The sequence below is a fragment of the Gordionus sp. m RMFG-2023 genome, chromosome 1, assembly GCF_954871325.1.
Source record: "Gordionus sp. m RMFG-2023 chromosome 1, tfGorSpeb1-WG-v2, whole genome shotgun sequence".
NCBI classification, from domain to species: domain Eukaryota; kingdom Metazoa; phylum Nematomorpha; class Gordioida; order Chordodea; family Parachordodidae; genus Gordionus; species Gordionus sp. m RMFG-2023.
The window spans coordinates 62,645,004-62,667,834 of NC_088775.1; the positions used below are offsets into that span (position 1 = coordinate 62,645,004).

The window sequence follows — 22,831 nt, forward strand, 5'->3', positions numbered from 1 at the left end:
ATATTTGGTTAAAATCGGGCTATTTATCAACACTATAAATAAATGAGAGGTCCTTTTGATCGAGGAAAGGAAGTTACAAATACTTGAAAGCATTGAAAAATTAGCTCAATCACAAAAGAGATTGGATATTTATTTCGTCAATAAATATCTAGCCGATTTATATATACAGGGGTGACCGGGTTTTGGATATAGGATATTTTTTGTTTTCCATCTCCACCATTGGCCCAACCAAGATTTATGAGTAGGTGATCAATATTTAAAAAGGCTACGATTCTTGGCTCTGCATTTTATATTTACTTTTTAAACTTTAAGTATAATATCATAAGGAATTCGTAAAAAATATCAATTTTTTGACACTAATTAATTATGTGAATTATTATGATGGGACATCTGCTGGACAACTACCCTAGTGTATCTTATTGGTCACATCAAATCAATATTTGAATAGAAGGTAGTAGGTTGCTAACCCATTGCCCTAATTCATTCATATATCTAAATTTATCAGTCTAGATATAGCTACTAGCCCATAACCTCATCGCGACATAATTATATAATTAAGTCCTAAACATGGATTTTCACATATATTCCTTATTTACGATAGATCAATTATCATATTCAATAAACCCAATCTCTATGTAAGTGGTAGTCAACGATAATCTCATTTATTTTAAGTTCCATGACAACATCAATTTCTTCCAAGGTCACATTGTTAATTAATTTCCATAAATCACTATATTTAAATTCCCCAATTTCACAATTATTTCCATAAATATAATATCATAAACATTTCAAATAAATCCCAAAATTATTAGATTATTATCAAAATATATCATTTCCAAATATTCATAATATAGAATTATTGTATCAAATTTCAACCAATCTTAATTAAACATTATCTAATTTTAGTAATTTTTCAACATCAACAATCATAATTTTAACATATTTTCCAGATTAATATCCATCCATCAATATCTCAAAATTAATTTCCATTTTTATAAAATTAATATTTATAATTACAGAATAATATTATTCCAATTATTCTCATGTTTAATAATTGTGTAGTATATATACTTCATTCTTTTGCAATTTCATTCATAGTTTAGATTAAAACAGCATCTAATATTTAATCAACATCACCAATCATTTGTTATTTAGGCACCATACTTTTCCATAATATTCAATCATTATACTTGATCCAAAAATTCTATTTTCTACTCATCATTAATATAGTCAGGTTTTCCTATAAAAATCCCACTATCCAGTCTCCACATACAGCAGTAATCAATATATTATATTCCATTTTTTTGGGGCATAAATAATCATTTTTTATTTAAATTATATGTATATTAAAATTTATATTAAATTTGAATATATATAATTAAAAGGAGAATGCTAAGTGAATGATTCGGGGCAAGAATTTTTAAACATTAAATAATTGGACTGATAGCAATGTTTTGCTTAAGTTTATAAAAAGGAGAGGTATGTTTTTTTTCATATTTGCAGATAATAATAAGTTTTACGTGTTAGATAAATATGTTGGATAACTCGTCATAGCTAGTTTTTAAAATATGTTTATGTTATATTTGGGGAATTTAAGTATTTATTTACTTTTTTCTTGCAAAGAATAAGGTTGGTGACGATATGGTGCGAGGTTCGAGTCAGTAAAAATATATTTTATTAACTCATTTCTTTTTCTTTTGTTAAGGTATTTATACATTTTCTAACATATAAATTAGAATATAAAACGAAATACAAAAAAGTAAAATAATATATAAAAAAGTAAGGTTACGCCGTTTATAAAATAAAATTAGATTATAACAAAAATAATAAAAGTTCAAATGCAAAAAACAAAAAATAAGATAAAGGAATAATGCAACATTCTCCCTCTTCTGATAATTTCATCGGAGAAGTCATAGAGAGTTTGTTGTTCAAGTGGTTTATAATTTTGGTAATCAAGTTGTATCACAAATCATCATAACGTTGGCTTGTCCAATCGTTGGTTTGTATAAATCGATTTTGCACGTTGGTTTGTTTAATCACAAGCTTGATATCCATATAATTGTCTCCATTAATCATAGCTTGTTTGATCGTACTCAATTGTTAATTATCATTTTTCCAGTTTGGAATTTGGAATAAATCAGAATATGTAATTTGGAATAGTTGATCAAATCAAATATATGAATAATATGCACGAATAAAATTTTGAATTTCGGAACAATAAAATATGTAATAATATGTAATAAGGAATGATAATTTAAGGAATAAGGAATAAAATCCAAAATAAGGAATGATAAATGATTATATTATTTTTTAGGTGTTTATACTTTTAGCGTTTTACATTTTTTACGTTTTACATTTTTTAGCGTTTCATTATTTAATTACTAGCGTTTTAATATTTAATTTATTTTTATTTATTTTCAAACTCCGAGGTTAAAATATGCAAATATTATGCACATTTCCCTCTCTTAAAAAAAAAATTTAAATTTCACACCCTAATTTTAATTCAAAAAAAAAAAAATTCTTCATAAGATAGTTTTGAAAATTCACCATATATATTTAAATATATTTTTCTAAAATGAATGTTTTTTTACATAACTTTTTGTTATCATATTAAGTATTACTTATAAGGGTTATTTGAATCAATCATGTGATTTAAAAATTACATTTTAACATATTTAAAATTAAGTTTTATCTTCTTGTTTAGGATTTTTAATATTTTTAATTATATTTAAGAATTCATCTTTAGGTTTATGTTAATTTACAACAATTGGTCATCATTCAAGAAATCAAAAAATATCAATATTATCCATTATGATTTTACATTTTAGTAATTTTAAAAATTTATAACATGCCTTTATCCTGGCATAAAATTTTAATTTATAATACTTCTTACGTGGATTAGAATAATAAGTAACCATCATTGGTCTCACAAAATAGAATTCATAACCTATCGTTCAACTTCCATATCAGTTCTTCCTAGGTTGTCACATTAGGTTAGGTGCTGGCTATTATATTCCAGTCCAACATCCAGAGCCGGGACACCATAAAGAAAGAAGCTTTTTGCATGAAAGAACGTACTAAGGTTTGATTCTTGGTAATCTCAGTAGTTTAGGTAGTCACAATAGATAAGGTAGTCATAACATCACAATAGATAAGGTAGTCATAATAGGTAGTCATCTCCATAGGTTAAGCACAAGGTAGAGTCATAATAGGTAGTCATCTCCATAGGTTAAGCACAAGGTAGAGTCATAATAGGTAGTCATCTCCATAGGTTAAGCAATCAACACAATAGGTAGTCATATAAATAGAGTCATCTCAATGGATTAAACAATCGTCACAATAGGTAGTCTAAATAGAGTCATCTCAATGGATTAAACAATCGTCACAATAGGTAGTCATAGAGTCATCTCAATGGATTAAGCAATCGTCATAGATTAGATGGTCATCTCAGCAGATTAGGTAGTCATCTTTTTCTAGTCCACCACCCAAAGGGCACCATGCAAAGAATAAGGTTGGTGACGATATGGTGCGAGGTTCGAGTCAGTAAAAATATATTTTATTAACTCATTTCTTTTTCTTTTGTTAAGGTATTTATACATTTTCTAACATATAAATTAGAATATAAAACGAAATACAAAAAAGTAAAATAATATATAAAAAAGTAAGGTTACGCCGTTTATAAAATAAAATTAGATTATAACAAAAATAATAAAAGTTCAAATGCAAAAAACAAAAAATAAGATAAAGGAATAATGCAACATTTCTTTACAAGCATTTTGTTATAATATAAAAAAATTACATTTAAAGAATAAACCTTTATAACTATAAATTCGTTCCATCTATACATTCTAATTAATCTTGATTTAAGCATTAAATGAATCAAATATTACATCAAAGCAAAAATATATTTTCTAAAAATATATAACTAATTGTTCTTTGTCTTGTCCTTCACTAGGGAAACACACAATTAAGTGGCTTCCACCACCCAAAAGAGGGCGTATCCAGTGCAGTGGATTTGCATCCACTGTTTGGCAGTAATTTACCCAACTCTCAGGGCCCATTTAATTAAAGAAGAATGATAGTACCTCTCGTGGATTAGCGAGGATCCACTAAAAAAAAATTGACAGTAATTTACCCTACTGTAAGATTTAATTAAAGAGAAATGATGGTGCCTCTCGTGGATAAGTTAGGATCCACTGAATGATAGTAGTAAAGAAAAAGTAGGGAAGAAATAAATGGGAGATATTAATGTTATTGATATACGTTGGGATAAGCTTGATAGAAAGCTAGGGGACGAGGGATGTCCGGTTTGAAGAAGAACGAGTAGTACGGTGTAAATACTTTTTAGAAGTCTGTGATGGCATAGACGTAGTGGTTAAGGATACCCAAGATTACCGGTTAATGATGCTTACTACCAAGTGAATGAATGGAAATATTCTAAATACCAATCTAATTTGCTAACTACCGACCTAAATTTATTAAAATGTAATAAGACACTTATTATTTAATATATTATAACGAAATCACGTGGTCGAGTCCGGCCTTCTATATATCATCCCCCAAGGATGGAACCACCAAGTTAGATTAAGAAAAAAACATGACCATTCCCAGGATTCGAACTCTCGACTATGGTATCAGTAAGCGAAGCTCTTGCCTATAGTGTTGTTAAACGGCTAAGCCGAGTCGACTTAGCTGCGACTCTAGCCTAGTTTCTAGTCGATAAAACTACTTTGACTCGAGTCGACTAAATGAGCCGCATTGGTCGACTCACTTAGTCGGCTGGCTTAGTCGGCTCGCTTAGTCGGCTCGCTTAGTTGGCTCGTGTATTCTACTCGTTGGGTCTGCTCAATTTTTTTGTTTTTTTATAAAATCTGGTAAATTGCTAAATTTTGGGAAAATGATTAATGTGACAAAATTATAATAAGAATATGTTGTTTTAGTTTTTCGTATTTTTTTGGCATAAATGGCCTAAAATAAGCATTGCTAACATGTTTAAATAAAATTTTAGTGAAGATGTACCCTAGATAAGTGTCAATTGTCATAATCGTTGTTTTTAAAGTTTTTCGAATTTTTTTGACGTAAATGGGCTAAAATAAGCATTGCTAACATGTTTAAATAAAATTTTAGTGAAGATGTACCCTATATAAGTGACAATTGTCATAATCGTTGTTTGTTTTTCGAATTTTTTTGACGTAAATGGGCTAAAATAAGCATTGCTAACATGTTTAAATAAAATTTTCCCAGATAAGTGGCAATTGTCATAATCGTTGTTTTTAAAGTTTTTCGAATTTTTTTTACGTAAATGGGCTAAAATAAGCATTGCTAACATGTTTAAACAAAATTTTAGTGAAGATGTACCCTAGATAAGTGACAATTGTCATAATCGTTATTTTTAATGTTTTTCGAATTTTTTGACGTAAATGGGCTAAAATAAGCATTGCTAACATGTTTAAATAAAATTTTAGTGAAGATGTACCCTTGATACAGGGTTTCCCATTCAAAAATGAGAAAATCATAATATTTTTTAATTTTTTGCTAATTTTTCTTAAACTTTTATTTATTTTTGTTATTCCTTTTTAATTTATTTCTAAATTTTTGCGATTTCTTTACGTTTTTTTTTCTTACTATCTTTTATCAATTTATTTCTAACCTTTTGCTATTTTCTTTACTTTTATTTTTCTTACTATATCTTCTCTCAATTTATTTTTCTTCAATTTATAAATTTAGGTCCCTTTTTTTAATAATTTACGTTTTTTTTCATCATACATACAGATATAATATTCTTTTTATGATTTATACATTTTAATCTCTCGCATACATTTTTAACCTTTTCAATCTGGTCATTTTTAATCTTTATTTTTTTGAGCCTTTATCTATTTTTTCTTCTCATTTTTGATAATTATTTTTTAAAATTATATATAATGTTTTTGGCAGACAATATAATTACAATTGCTAAATTATAAATTAATCGTTTAGTTTACCTTAACTGTAATACCAAACGATATTTAAATTAATAAAATATAATCATTTTTAAATTCTTATTTTTAAAACGCATTAGAAAATTTTTATTATTTAAAACAATAGGGAAGACTGACTAAATAAAATTAATTTTTTTTAAGTATATTTCCATGGATTTTAATTCTAGTTATTTATATTCAGTTGTATATTCATCAAAGTCCCAACAAGAAATTTCAGGGATAGAGGTAAATTATATGTATATTTAATATAAAAGATGAGTTTTTCTTACATAATTTTGCTAAAATTTATCAATATGATATATTTTATTTTGTTAAATATAATAATTTAGATTTCGAAGTTAATATGAATCTGCTTATTATTTTATTTAATCAACTAGCAATCCTGCTGCTTTTATTTATATTTAATTGAGGTTTTAACAATAGAATTAATGCCCAATATGCTAATTGGCTCAACATCCGATTGGATCAAGAAGATTTTTCTACCGAGTTTTATTAATACAATTGGATACTATGAAAGATTGAAGAATTTATTTAGTACGCAAGCATCTTGTTCTCAGCAATACCATTTCGAGGAGACCGAATCTAATTTGATGTCGGTAAATATTTTGAATGAGTTGAGAAGGTAAATATAGAAATTAATCCTAATTATTTATATAAAATCATTCATATTTTAATTTAGAGATGCCTATATTGTGCCTGATCCTGCTTTAGAAGTGATTGAGGATTATTTGGCGGATCCAGTGGCAAAGACAACAGTGGATGTTCTTAGCTGGTGGTCTGGAAATGCCAAGAGATTTCCAAAATTATCGAATATGGCTAGAGATTATTTAGGGCAACAAACAACATCGGTTGCCAGCGAAAGAGTATTTTCTAGAGCTGCCACCTTGACGAACAAACGAAATAGAATGTCCTCTTCAACTCTTAAACAATGCTTCTCGTTAAATTCATGGGACATAAATATATTAAATTTAAAGGAAGACCTTTGGAAATAATTTTTTAGCATATTTTATTTATACATTATTTTAATTTAAAGTGTAGGTTATTTTATAAATAAAGATTATATATATAGTAAAAAAAATGCGTCCTTATTTATTATTTTTTTAAATTTGTTTTATCATAGTCAGATATAAAATAGATGTTTTAACTAAATGGTCTTTAATAAACAAAATTATATGTACTAGGATTTTGTAATGAACTAAACTAGCAAAAATAATTATCAAAAATGAGAAGAAAAAATAGATAAATGCTCAAAAAAATAAAGATTAAAAATGACCAGATTGAAATGGTTAAAAATGTATGCAAAAGATTAAAATGTATAAATCATAAAAAGAATATTATATCTGTATGTATGATGAAAAAAAACGTAAATTGTTAAAAAAATGGATTTAAATTTATAAATTGAAGAAAAATAAATTGAGAGAAGATATAGTAAGAAAAAAAACGTAAAGAAATCGCAAAAATTTAGAAATAAATTAAAAAGGAATAACTAAAATAAATAAAAGTTTAAGAAAAATTGACAAAAAATTAAAAAATATTATGATTTTCTTTTTTTGAATGGGAAACACTGTATCAAGGGTACATCTTCACTAAAATTTTATCTAAACATGTTAGCAATGCTTATTTTAGCCCATTTACGTCAAAAAAATTCGAAAAACTTTAAAAATAACGATTATGACCATTGTCACTTATCTAGGGTACATCTTCACTAAAATTTTATTTAAACATGTTAGCAATGCTTATTTTAGCCCATTTACGTCAAAAAAATTCGAAAAACTTTAAAAACAACGATTATGACAATTGTCACTTATCTAGGGTAAATTTTCACTAAAATTTTATTTAAACATGTTAGCAATACTTATTTTAGCCCATTTATGCCATAAAAATACGAAAAACTAAAATAACATATTCTTATTATAATTTTGTTCACATTAATCATTATCCCAAAATTTAGCAATATACCAGATTTTATAAAAAAAAACAAAAAAATTGAGCAGACCCAACTAGTCGAATACACGAGCCGACTAAGCGAGCCGACTACACAAGCAGACTAAGCGAGCCGACTACACGAGCCGACTACATGCGCCGACTAAGTGAGTTGGCTCATTCGGCTCCTTGATCGGCTTGAGTCGGAGCCATTTTTTACGACTACGACTCGAGTCGCAAGTCGTATAAACTCGATTTTTTAACAACACTTTGCCTACTAGGCCATATAGGCTTTCCAAAAATCGCGATTTTTCAAATATATATTATAAATATATTTGGTAGTGCCTATCCAAATGAAAAATAAACATAATTTAAATTTGATAGGTAGTACCTTAAGGTAGTAAGCATCATTAACCAAGACTACCAATGCTACAACTCCGTGGAATTCCTGTCTTCGGAGAGAATGTTGGTGAGAACTGCCGAACAGAAATCTAGTCTTCTGATGTTATCATTATATATCTCGGCAGTTCCCGCCCGAAGGTTTAAGGTTATGCCCAAGTAGATCACTGTTGTGGCCGGGATGAATATTGACTTCTCCCTGTTTATTGTTAGGCCCCATTCCTCAGCTTTTGTAACTAGGTCAATAGTGTCCAAGCCTGTGTTCTATCAGTTGTCGCTAAAGATAAGGACGTCATCAAGGTACACAGTGTAAAACAACTCGTCACGGCTTTGCTGCAGAGATCCAATACTATGTTCTGCTGGGCATAAGGCGAGAAATCATTTGTAAGCGTACGTCATACCAATAATAAAACCGAAAAAAACGTTGTCTGGACACTTCTAGTGGGATTAAGTAGAACGCGGATTTCAGGTTGATTTTATCGCTTGCTTCTGCTAGCTGGCCTCTGTTAGCCGGTATCTTAAGCTTAAACGGATATCGAATAAATTCTTGGATATCTTGGAAAAACTGAAGATTACTTTGGGAATTACATTCCTTTTATGTATAAAGAAACAGGTTAGCAGGAATTGTCCGCCGGCAAGCGCTCCTCCGTTTTTATTTGATTGATAAGTCTTGTATAGACTGACTAACCTGATAAATTGGTTAACATGGTAATGACCGTTATCCTCTATGGATTGATGGTCAAACTAATGACAGAAACCTCTTCTAAATTCTTCAGACCAGTATGGAAGTAGCTAATAGGTTTGAGTCCATGTTTATTTCATTTTGGGTTGTGAAAGCAACATCTAATGGGACCATCATTCGAAATAAGTTTGCCATTGCTGCACTCCCGCTGTGCATTAATCTGAGAACCTCGATGTCATGTCTGGAAGGCGTGCTGTGGAAAAAAATTAGATATGATAAAGGGGCCTGGGTCCGCCTCCACCTGTTGAGCTGGTGGAAGTTTATCATCATCGAACCCTACCCATGACGTTTGATCCAATTTTACGTCTTCGACCCCATCTTGAAGATCTCGCGCTAACGGGTGATGGGATCTGGCGGAAGGGGTTGAGTTAGCAGGGAAAAATTAAGACTGAGAAGCTCCCACAGAAACATCTGTAGTATGTTATCTGGCAAAGCACGGGAGGGATGCCAAAGAAACCTTCCGAAATCGGGATATTATCTAATATTTCTCCTATCCATTTCCCTGGTCCTAGTCTTATTGTTAGCGTTATCGTCCCTAGAGTTGCTTCTCCTATAAAATACCGAAGGTCGAGATTGTCTTGTAAAAACTGCATAGTATGTTATCTGGCAAAGCACGGGAGGGATGCCAAAGAAACCTTCCGAAATCGGGATATTATCTAATATTTCTCCTATCCATTTCCCTGGTCCTAGTCTTATTGTTAGCGTTATCGTCCCTAGAGTTGCTTCTCCTATAAAATACCGAAGGTCGAGATTGTCTTGTAAAAACTGCATAGCTGGCCTGGATACCTAAACCCTTCCATCCGCAGCCTGATTGGTTGGGGGCTGTTCGAAAGAGCTCGTTCTTTCTAAGCGCCGGTTTTAGAAATGCGAGCTGTTGGGAGGAATCTGAGGAGTAGACGGCTTACCATCCAAAAATGGTTGCCAACATATAGTTTTCTACTATTTCTGGCCACGTTCTAAAAATAACAAGGGTATCGTTTTCGTTTAGATCGTATATTTCTCTAATAGTCCTATCCCAATCTCTTTTATCTCGTGGGTTGAATTTATTGGTCTTCGTATTCTTCGTACTAGCTATTCCATTTGCATAGTAGGAGAGTAATCTTGATTGTTTCCAAAGGAATATCCAAACGAGTTAGCTCCTCATTGATAAAAGCTTGTTACCTGGTTGTTCTGGTCTGGGAGTTCAATTTTCCTACATTCTCTCATTGGTTAATTTGGGCATATTATCTTGAATATTTTGAGCATTCCATCTAATCTGATTGGGGATTAGCTTCGACGACGCTGTTCTGCGCCAGAATATTAAGGATACCCAAGGTAAAAGTCACCATCCCTGATATCAATTTTAACGAGTCGATTCTTGAATTTATCTGATTTAGACGATCAGACATCGACGCCCACAACTATTCCATTGTCATCCTCGGTGCGCCGTTATTCCCTAATGGGGGCATATCTTAGCCCGTGAGGTAAGCTAATTCTCGAAATCATGTAGGATTTTTCTGCTAGTATAACTAGCAAAAATACTTGCTGACTTGCCTGTCCCAATAAAACAAAGATATGGGTTAGGGTTTAGTTCATGTTTTAAGAAATAACCAATATCGACATTAAAGACAAATAATTGTGAGGAACTTATCTCGGTCAAATAATTAAGTATTCGCATTTGAATAGCCACAGAAAAAATGTCTTTTAGCAGTCTTTACTGCTACAAAATTGTTATCTTTATCTTCTTCATCAATGTCAATCAGCATTGCATTTTTGGAAGTATAATTTCAGAAAAATAATCCACATAACAATGTAATATAACATGAAATTAAATCATCAATGAAGATGATACTCAAGCACTTCTTATGAAAAGGGGTGGGGGGGGGGGGTATTGCACAAAATCCGCATTGAAATTAAATGTGATAGAAGGGCCAGGCAACGGATGATAAGATTTTTTGCTGATTTGTTTGCTAATTAATTTTCATTTTATTGCTTGGGTAAGAAAGACAAAGATAAAGGGTATAATATAACTAATGGCTTAGGGGATAAAGAATTGTCTGATATATTTAATTTACCAACAAAATAAACTTGTTTACAAAAGTTTTCATAACTATAGGGTAAATTATTTTAAAAAAAACAAACAATTAAAATAAAATAACAATATGTTTTTTTATTTTTGCACAACCCTCAAAAAATAAATGACAATCAAATATATAATATATAACAAAACAGATTTAAAAAATACATACGGTAATTTTTTTGCATTTACAATTTTTATATAATTTAATTTTTTTTATAAAATACATACGGTAATTTTTTTGCATTTACAATTTTTATATAACTTAATTTTTTTTATAAAATAGAGTTTAATATTTTTTTCAAATGTTTAATATACGACAAATTTTATCTAGTAATACAAATTCATTTACATTAAATCCTGATCCTGTTTTATCTAATTCAAATTCAATACCTAATATTACAAATAATTTCCATATGATCAATTCTTCCTCTGTAAGTGGTGATTCTATATGAATGCACTAATTATTATTCTACCGACCACCTCATTGATTGTTTTAGAGCGCGAATAGAATATTTGCCACCCTATTCGCCGCAACTAAACCGGATAGAAAATTTTTTTGGAGTGTTAAAAAACAAATATAGGTCAATCAATCCCCGACCAAATACTCGAAACGAAATAATTAATAATGTAACATCATTTCTTAATGAATTTACTATTCCTTTTGATTTTTCAAATTATTATAATAAATGCATCAATTTTTGGAGATTGGTTATCGAGGACAACCAATGAATTAAGGTAAATTTTTAAAAATATAATTTATATTGAAATATATTTTAAAGGAATTTAGAAAAAGGAGAATATATATAAAGAAAAAACGAAAATTAAAATATCCAATTTTTAATGTATTTTTTAAATCTGTTTTGTTATATATTATATATTTGATTGTCATTTATTTTTTGAGGGTTGTGCAAAAATAAAAAAACATATTGTTATTTTAATTGTTTGTTTTTTTTTAATAATTTACCCTATAATACCATATTAATGAATGACATCATTATTTTTTCGCTAATGTGTTAAGCGCGTAATAATATCTTTTTTTATAATGCTTTAAATTATATTTTTCAAAGTGGCGCTCTTAATTCTTTCTGGTTTCTTATCTTGCATAATTTTTTTGATATTAATTATGCTCTTTTTGCTGATTTATACACCTACTTCATTCGCTACAATATTTATTATAATAACCTTATTACCGCTGTTAGAAAATTATTTTCGTAATAATTTATAATACAACATTTGAATACGCAAAGATGTCAAAAAGAAATCAAAGTTCCATAGTTAAAGAAGTTTAAGTATATGAAGTATTTTACAAATGAAAAATATTTTGAAAATAAGTCGATATGAAGTCTAATTTCATTTGATTAATAATATTAAAGTTTATATAATAAAGATACAAATAATTATTATATAACATATTATATTTGTGATATCAAATAACTAAACACAGCATCCTAATTGAATTCGGAGTAAGAGATATGAAAATTCATATTTTTAAATATGTCATTTTCTTACATGTCAATACTTATTATTATAACCCAGCTGAAATAGTTATAGTCAAATATCAAAGCTGTAGTTATCCTCATAATTTCAAGAATCTACTATGGAAACGATAGAAGAACTAGAATCAATATAAAAAGTGTGAATCTGTAAATCTCGGCCCGGCTCGTACTTAGCCAGGACGGGTTTCGGGCGAGGCCGTGTCTATTTTTATAAAATAATTTTGGATCGGGTTAGGTCGGGCCTAATATTTTTTGAAAAATTTTGGGCCGAGCTGGACTTAAATTTTTAAATATATTATTACATTTTGTCAAATAAATTGATATATTTTAAAATTCTTGCAAGAAACAAGGCAGTAATTATTTGTAGAATATTTTTTTACAATTAAAAAATTTTTTTTTCTATATTTAAATAAATTCGAGCCGGATGAACAAATAATTTTTCTTATTTCGGGTCGAGCTTTTCGGGAAAAATAAAATAAAATTTCGTTCGGGATAGTGCAGGATAATTTTTAAAAAAAAATTGGGCCGGACTTGAAAAATTAGGCCCGATTCAGATCACTCATAAAAAGGATTTCCTAATTTCTCATTGTTAGACATTTTATTCCTTCTATTATTATACAGTAATATTGATGTTAAATTTATGTTCTATTATTGGGTTGGTTCTAACATATCCAGATTAATATCCTTTTATTAAAAGAATGTATAGGTTAGCAGGGAATGGGAACATAGCATATCTTCCATTCAGATTCCTTTAAAATTTATTTTAAGATTGATTATTTTTAAGGGATAATCTAAATTTTTTTAAATTATAGAATATTTTTTGATGTGCATTATTTTTTGTTCTAACTATTCTATTTGATTAAATATTAAAAAAATTAAATGTCGGAAGTTTCCAAATTAAATTTTTTAATCTTGTTCCCATTCTAAGTCACTGGTATCATGATGTTATTTTGGAAATTTTTCAACTTTAAATAATTTATGTATATGTTATTTTAATATGAAAAATCTGATTTTGCCACCTGTCTTATAAATTTCAAACCATTTAGCACTATGCGGGCTCGAATTTATTTTCGGTAAAATCAGATTTTTCAGTAAATATACGCGATCAATATATGTATTGACAATGCTTTTCCAGATTTTTACCCCTCTCCCTCATTTCTATTCTTATATTTTTCATATCAATTTTTTAAAATATAATACACATTGTTTAACGATAATTTTTTATACAAATATTATAAATATTGAGTGTTTTCATATAAAAAAAGGGGAAATTTTCATAGAAAAGTGTGAATAAAAATAAGAATATGATTTGTTGATTTGGGAAAATAAATTGCATCACAGTTCGCATTCACAATATACATAGTATAATATATGATATAATACAACCTCGACAAATATATCTATTAAATCCGTATACAACTTCGGAGAATAAAAATGGTATCTTCATTCCTAAAATTAAAATGCGTTTATATGCATTTTTTAAAAATTGAGAAAATAAATGAATTTTCAATAAAATCAAATATTTATTTAATTATATAGGAAATCATATAGAGTATTATAAAAATATATATGCCATATTAAAGGGTGAAAATTTTTAGGGCGTCACAAAAATTATTATGTTGATGGAAATGCTGATGAGCAAAAAATTGGGTAAGGATATAATAGACCCGCACTTAACCGATTCCATGATTTGTATAAATTCGTCCCCTAAATAATTTTCATAATTTTGATTTTCTTCCGGTAAACGGGTCAATTTTATAGCTGCGTCATTGAAAATAATATTTTTGGCTTTACTTTGCGACACAAACAGCTTGAAGTCCATGCTGCCATAATTAGCCTGCTCGTTATTGTAAAAATTGCTTTCCCCCCGCCCACTAAAAAACTCTTGGGCCGTCATAAACAGATCTTCGTAAGCTCTAATTTCTTTTGCACTCCTTTCCCTCGAGACCATTATAGCATCAGATGGAACTTTTTCCAAGTAACATCTATAATGAATTTTGCCCAATTTAAAAAAAATGTGATTATAAGAATATTGTTTATTATAATGTGTAGAAAATATTAAGGGAAGAGGGGGGGGGGGGGAGTTTACGAATTCATGTTTAAAAAGTTATCATTATGAATTAATTAAATTTAGCAAGCAATTAATTTACCATCAACGCTTATACATAACCAAATCAGAATTAAATATTTAGCAGTTCTTAAAATTTTCTTATATTAATAAATAATAACTAATAATGAAAAAATATGTGTATACCTAATTGCTCAAGTTTCATCTAAATTTAACTTTAAAAAATGAAATATTTCTGACTATGTAGAACTTACAATATTAGTATATTTTTATCCACATAGGCACTTCAACCAATCAAACCCCTTCTAAAAATTCTACCAAAATGACAAAGAAAATAATGGTTCAAAAATGATTAAATGTAAAAACTTATTTAATTAAGTTATATTAACATACAATATTAATCTATCTTTAAAAAAATTAATCGTGTTTAATATTCGAAAGTTTTATCAAGTTTTACCAATAGTAATTAATATAAACTCATTTCCATAAATACTTGATGTTTTTTTAATATCTGTTTCAATTCAATACAATACCTAATGTATTATTATCTCAAAATAATTAATATATTGGAACATTAAGCCCTGCTGAATTAACCTAAATATATATTTTTTTTAAATATATTTTTATAGATATTATGTTATGTATGTTTTTAATTTTTATAATCAAAAGTTTATCTTATTATAATCTTTTTCATATTTGAATTTGAAAATAAAGATTAACACAAAATAAATAAATACACTCTATAATTAGGGATAATGTAAAAACTGGAATGGGGGGGGGGGGCTATATTAAAATAATTCTACCTGCATTCGAAAAATTTAATACTTACTTGAAATAAGGGAGGGAGGGGTTGAGCTATTGACTTCATATATCATATGATAGGGTGTAAAAATAATTTGGGGGCAGAGGGTTTATACAAGCATGTTGATTTCACTTAATTTTCATTCGTGAAGATGATGGAGAGAGTGAATGAAAGTGAAGACATAGTAAAATATCGATATGTATTTATCATTAGTAAATTAATTAAGAGGCGACACGCTTCCCTATTTATAGAAGACCCTTTGAAATAATATTTAACTATAGAGAGGCATCAAAAAAAGGTATACCTTTATTATACAAAAAGATAATGGATTTAAGGCTAATAACATGCTCAAAGCCAAAGATGTTATTGAAACTTACCTCCAGGATTTTCTAAAAATAAAGTAAGTATTATGTATAATTTTAAAAGAAGGGTCTAAAAATGTGATAGAAGAAACACTTGGTGATAGGGTATATGACATAATGGTTAAAAAAGACTAAATTTAGTTTGGGAAATAATGTTTTTTTAGACGAAAGGAGTAAAGATTCACATCAGACGTTGTGCCATTTACTATTGAGGACTTCCTAATCTTTGGCCTATCGTCAAAGTGCACCCATCGAAAGATAAAAATGTTCATCAATAGCGAATATTGTACAATAGGGGAATTGGCTTTATACATATATTTCCTTAATATGTAGATCATGGAAGTAATAAAATTTTTGATTAAAGTATTTAACTATTAATGGATCCATTATTTTTATTACTATATTTAAAATACATTTATCTATTTTATTGCCTCCTTTAAATTAAATATTCTAGCAAAGGGTTTCCAATGTTCAGAGAAACTTGTTGCGTCTTAATTTATTTATTAATGATAGATATATAGATGTATCTGTCTATGTCCTTAATTTTCATTTGCTCCCCTCTCTTAAGTTTAGATAATAATTTCTTTGCTATACATATCCCTATTCCACTTTTTTTAATAATAACTATAGATAAAAAGATTTTTTTTATTCAATAAGATTTCAATTTGAAAAATAATATACCATGTAAACTTTATCAAAATAAAATATATTTTAAAAAATAAATAAGAATATATAAAAAATTTATAATATAAAATATGTTTAAAAAAACACACCGTAAATTGAAATAAGTGTGCTACATATTTTAATTGAAATAGGTTGTCGTAGGTAAAAATCTTCCTGAAGATCATCCGAAAATAAGGGCATTTTTTAACTGGGTGTTTTTAAAAGAAACCCGGGCTCTGGATACGAAAGCGCTGATTATGCCGGAAACTACGGTGATTAAAGTTCTATTAGAAATGTAACTTTATTTATTAATTCCCGCTCTAACCAAAGAATTGAAACTTAAGGATAGTGCAAAACTATCAATGCATGTCTAATTTCAGGCCAACGTGCTTCCGTTGCTCTATGGAATGAATGTTATTCCATCGGGCCTAATATTGTCTCCATTGGGTCCTACGGGTTCCAATATTAATAAAATATTGGCTGAGTGGATAGCTCTAGCAATAATTAATCTACTGCCTGGTGGCGCGAGTGGCGGTCTTCTGTGAAGCGGCAATAAAGAGGGAACCCAAGTACCTGACAGAATTTGCAAGATGACGGCGGGACACTAAACGAACGCCTATTTCTATCCAAAGTTCTCCATTGGGAAGAAACAAACTTTATTTAGTTGCATATGATATAATTAGAATATCTTTTTTCTTTATTAGAATTTTTTTATTTTTGAAAAATAAAAAGGTTTTACTAGTTCAATACAATATCATAAGACATTTGCGTATTAAACATTATATTATGTTAAGAGATGTAATGAAATTTGGTGTTACAAAATGGATTATCATTTATGATGTCTAAATATAAATAGATATTATGGATTACCATTTGAAGCTCTTTTTCTATCCAAATCAACAAATGATTGAATATATTTTAACTAATATTTAAAAAAAATTTTTTTAGAAGTAACAATTTTTCGAACAGTTAATTAGTTAGACCTGCAAAACTATATAGTCTTTATACATGTGCTGATGAAGACAGCAATGTGTTATATTTCAAAAACAATTTTTTAATCGTTGGAAAACTTGCTAAAATATTAATATAATCTCTATCATCTTTTAGGTAAGTAAACATCTCAAGTTCAATATCATTTATTGGATTTGAAGTAGTAATAAAATTATCTAATTTAAAGAAATTATTATGATTGTTTTTTATAATCTCGAAACTTTTAAATATAGAAGTGTTTAAAACAGCTTCAGATATTATTAATATTTTAAATCAAATCGTTAGCTTGATGAAACTAATCTAAGCTTAAAATTTGGGTGTGATATAGTAGCTAAGAAAGCAAAGTTTGCTTTGCAATCAAACTCTAAAGAAAAAAATCTTTTATTAATCCTATAATTATAGCCTTTAAAAGGGTGCACAATGACGTAGGGAAGAGTTTTGCAATTTTAATAAAATTTCTTTAGAACTAAATAATATTAGAACTAGCTCCACAAAATAACAATCCTCTTTCTCCTGTAATTTATCTAAGGCAATTTTAAATTTTTTAAAGTTTTTTTTGACATATAAATTGCATTGAATATTGAGAATTTGAATGTAAGTTCGTATTAGAAGAGAAGAGGTTATCGTCATAGGAACTCACTATATTTCTGTTTCGGACAAATATAGGAATAAATGTTTGCAATTATTACGCGTTTTTCATAAAAATTAATTAAATAAGAAAAGGAATTATTAATGTTTACATTCCTGAAAAAATCTTATTTATTATAATTACTAACTCCAAAGTGGAATTAATTATGAAATTACAAAAAAAGAATTGGAATTATGTAATTAATTGTTACACAACCTTGTAAGTTATAGAGGTTAATCACTTTTTAATAAAAATTAATTTTGCATATTGAATTTTTTTTATAATTTTATTTATAATTAAATTATTTAAAAATTACATGACTATTAAAATAATATATATTTATATTATTACATACTATGAATAAATTAAATTTATTTAAGTTCTTCGCGGAAAGGGGGGGGGAGTTGGGGGGGGGGGGGGGGGGGGGAGTTGGGGGGGGGCGGGGGGGTTCAAATGGAAATTTATTCCTTAGAAAGAAAATTATTTGATATATGCAGATCCAACTGATTTCCTTTCTATTCAAGGAACAGTGCCAACTAATTTTAATTCATTAAGTAAATATTATAATTGTTATTTTGATAAATTAAAGTCATTATCAGAGTTAATTTTAAATTTACATACCATTTTTTATTTTTAAATTTTATTTAAGTTTTCCCAAAATCCTACATTCAGCCTCATCGTGGCAGGGGAGTGGCAACGTCTTTTGGCGGCTAATGGAGGTTAAATTCTCTGCAATCTGGGTCTAGAATAGAATCACCGTTTCCTCGGAGGGGTGTAAAGACATCTAAAGGGGTTGATGTCAGGAAGGGAAACCGATTATGAAAACCTTGCTCATTTCCTTATTACAAAAAATTACAGGCGGGGTACAGCCCAAAGTGCCCTGAGGGCCTTCTCATCCGCACGACCTTATAATAAGTGTAGAAACCAGTTTAAGGGGGATAGAGTAAAATTTGCTACATGGAATGTTGGGAACATGACTGGGGAAAAGTGTTCGATTCACTATATAGAAGGCATACAAGAGACTAGCGGAAAAGGTAATAGCGCATGAGACTAGGTGGAAAGGTAAAAGCGCTAGAATAATTGGCAGTACTGATAAAAAGTATAAATTTTTCTGGCAAGTAAGTAATGATGGTAAGACTGGCGTTGGCGTATTGTTTGAAGAGAAATGGGTGAAAGTAATCGAAGTGAAGACTAGAAAACCAGATAATGATTATCAAGAATTTTTGGTAGAAAGCTATGCAATATTATTTCTGCATATGTTCCTCAGGTTGGAAGAAGTGAAAAAGAGAAAGATACATTTTGAGACAGTCTATTGGAGGTGGCATCAAGAGTGGTAAATGAAGAGGGAATTCCTAGCTGGTGATCTGAATGGACATGTGGGAGCGAGTAACGAGGGTTATGAGGGAGTACATGGAAGATTTACTTAAGGTATAAGAAATCCGGAAGGGGAAAGAATTTTGGATTTTAATGATGGTATGGATATGATTGTTTAACAATGTTGAGAAAGAATCAGATTAGTTGATGACTTAGAAGTCGGGTGGTGATAAAAGTGTGGTGGATTAAAGGCGCCAGGATAACAAAGAAAGTTTGTTGTGATAGATTTAAATATATGATAAATATTGAAAGAAAAATGGTGATTGATAATAGTGGTATTAACACCTGGAAGATCTATATGGAAGGACTTTTGAAAGAAGAGAATGATTGAGATAATTATGTTAGTTGTGTAAAGAAGGTCCAGGTGTAAATTTAGCAAAATAAAATTAAGAGAACATTGAAAAGGATGAAAAAATGGAAGGTAGCAGATTTAACGAGAATGGTATTAGAAATGTTTAAAGGTTGTTATGACTAATTTAGTAATCAATGAATTTAGTCAATCTAATTGACAAAGAAGAAACTATACCCGAGGATTGGCGAAGAAGCATAATTATTATAGTATACAATTTGAAAGTTGATTCTATAGATGGCTGGTCTTATAGAGCTATTAAACTCTTGGAACATGCAATGAAAATATTTGAGAGGGTGTTTGAGAAGCGGATAAGGAAACAAATGAAAGAAATTTCGTTTTACACTAGGGAAAAGCACGACATACAATTTTTGTGGTGAGACAAATACAGGAAAAGTATCTTGCAAAGGAGAAAAACTGTATTATGCGTTTGTTGATTTGAAAAGGCATTTGATAGGGTTCCGTGCGAGGTAATTAGATGGGTCTTGAGAAAATCTGGTGTGGAAGAATGGTTGGTTATGGCAGTGTTGGCAATGTATGTGGGAGCACAAACTGCTACGGACAGATGATTGAGATATTGAAAGCTTTGAAGTCAAGGTAGGACTCTATCAAGAATCCGTGCTGAGTCCATTATTATTTATTAGTAAAGGATAAGGTGGCTAGAGTGATGCGTGAAGGACTTCCCAGGGAGCTATTATATGGAGATGACCTTGTATTAATGGCAAACAGTGAGGAAGAATTAAGGGATAAAATTAGTATATAGAAGATCAATGGAAGCAGGGCCTGCAAATAAATGCAGTAAAGACAAAGGTGAAATGGTGGGGACAATCTGAAGACGGAGGAATCCGGCAACTGTCCTTGTTGTGTATGTGGGACAGGAGTTGCTAGAAATTCAATCCAATGTACCAGATGCTATAAATGGGTGCATAAAAGATGTAGCGGGATAAAAGGAAGTCTGATGTTAGCAAGTATGACCTTAGTTGTAGAACGTGCATAAAAGGGGTACATAATACTGATAACGTAGAAAATAATGGTTTGGATATTGGCAATGGGTTAACTCTGGGAAAAGTTGTGCCATATGGGTGATATGCTAAACGCAGATAGTGGCGTATATTTTGCTGTTGTTGCAAGGGTCAGACAAGCATAGGAAAAGTTCAGAGAGATGTCATCTATTCTAACATAAACGTCCATCAGGAGTTTAAGGGTAAAGTTTAAATAAGCTGTGTGAGGAGTTGTTTAGTTTATGGCGGCAAAACATGGACAATAAAAGCGGTCCACGAAGCCAAATTGGAAAGAACAGAGATGAGGATGATTAGATGGATGTGTGGGGTATCTTGGAGAGAGAGAAAAACTAATAAGGAATACCGGGCAATAATGTGTATAGAAATGATTGGAGTGGTAATGCGGAAAAATAGGCTACCATGGTTTGGGCATGTGGAACGTAAGACAGAAGATGACTGAGTAAAGAGATGCACCTTGATGTAAGCAGGAGAATCATACAGGAACGTCCAAGTTGATGTGGATAAAAGTGATAACTGCGGATATGAGAAAGATGGCTCATGACCTACAAAAATGGAAAAGAAAAATCAAAGGGAAAACTGGCTAACCTGGGTAAATCTGGAAATCGCCATTAAAAGGAGAAGAAGGCGAATTAATTGTTTTTAAGTGATTTAGAATTTTTTATTACCAACAATCTATTCTTTAAAAAATTTACAGAAATTATAACTTATAATAGATGCCTATCTCTACTCACATTTGAATAAAGTTGGATTCAAAACTCAGAGAATAGATTTTGAAAATGGATAAATAACAGTTAAAGAACTATCGACTATATAAATTTCCCAAATGAAACTATTAAAAGAAGTCCAAAAAAAATTCTTTTTTTAATAATCCTATGCTACAATAAAAATAAAAATGTAAAACAAAACCTTGATAATTGTTTTCGCAGACAAGAGATTTTACTATTTTTAAATATTGCTAATACAATTATTTATAAAATAAAGCATCATTATTCCTGCTAGCAAGGGCACTAGTATAACCCTTATTTAGTGTTACTCAACGTGTTTTAATGATGAGAGGGACCCCCTTGATATAAACCTAGAGAGTCTTTTATTGTTAAAATCGAATAAAAATATTTAGTATTCATGTTATTTTATAAAACAATATTAGAGTTGTTAAAGTAGCACGCTATCTTTTTTGGTAGTGTTAGCTAATAACGTGTTAATTTTTTTCCAATTATTAATTTTTTTTAGTGTGCTATTTAACTACTTTTTTAAAATATAATGGTAACTATAAACAATTAAAATTTAAATATCATTTTGAAATTGAAATTTATATTTTCAATTTGTATTATAAACCTAAATCATCTGGTTGTAAATTATTTAAAATATTATCACAAAGATATCCAAATCGATGTGTGAGTCAGACAATGATGATATTAATGAAATGGAAGGTACCCTGTAAGAAAATATTCTTGATAATATAATCCCCATTTTCCATTTCCAAAATTCGATATTTTAAAATTAATTTAAAAACAAAAAGTGGCTACAAATTTATTTGTTTAAAATGTAAAAAAAATATATCCTCAAATTAATCTAGTAGCTATACCTTCAAAAAACATCTAAAGGTAATTGTCATTTTTAAAATCTAATAGTTTATAAGAATGTTCATGCCAACAGTTTTAAAGAGGTAAAAAAAACATCATAATAATTTTAGTATAGGAGACTACATCCAAAATGACCAATTCCTTGCAAGCTAAATTGATTAATAATACATGCCAATATTACTCAGATACTGGCTGATAAAGTCATTATTGATTTTATAATTGATACAGCTCATCCAACGTCCTTGGTTGATAATCCATCAATTATCCTGATGATTAAAACTCTATCCCCTATTGCATGTCATAGACACTAATGATTAAGATAGCAGATAACTTTGAAGTGATCAAAGATGCTCTAATAGTAGAGTTGTCAGAGATATCCTATATATGTACCAT

General features: G+C 29.4%; 1 protein-coding gene across 1 annotated transcript in view; it reads right to left on the reverse strand.

Moving 5' to 3' along the window:
• Window positions 1-14,147: 14,147 nt before the first annotated feature.
• Window positions 14,148-22,831, reverse strand: part of LOC135931305 (transferrin 2-like) — a 56,815-nt gene continuing 48,131 nt past the window's right edge. Inside the window, exon 11 of the mRNA XM_065468322.1 lies at window positions 14,148-14,582. Within this exon, the coding sequence (XP_065324394.1) occupies window positions 14,192-14,582 (391 nt within the window). The 3' untranslated portion in view covers window positions 14,148-14,191. The remainder of the gene's footprint in view (window positions 14,583-22,831) is intronic.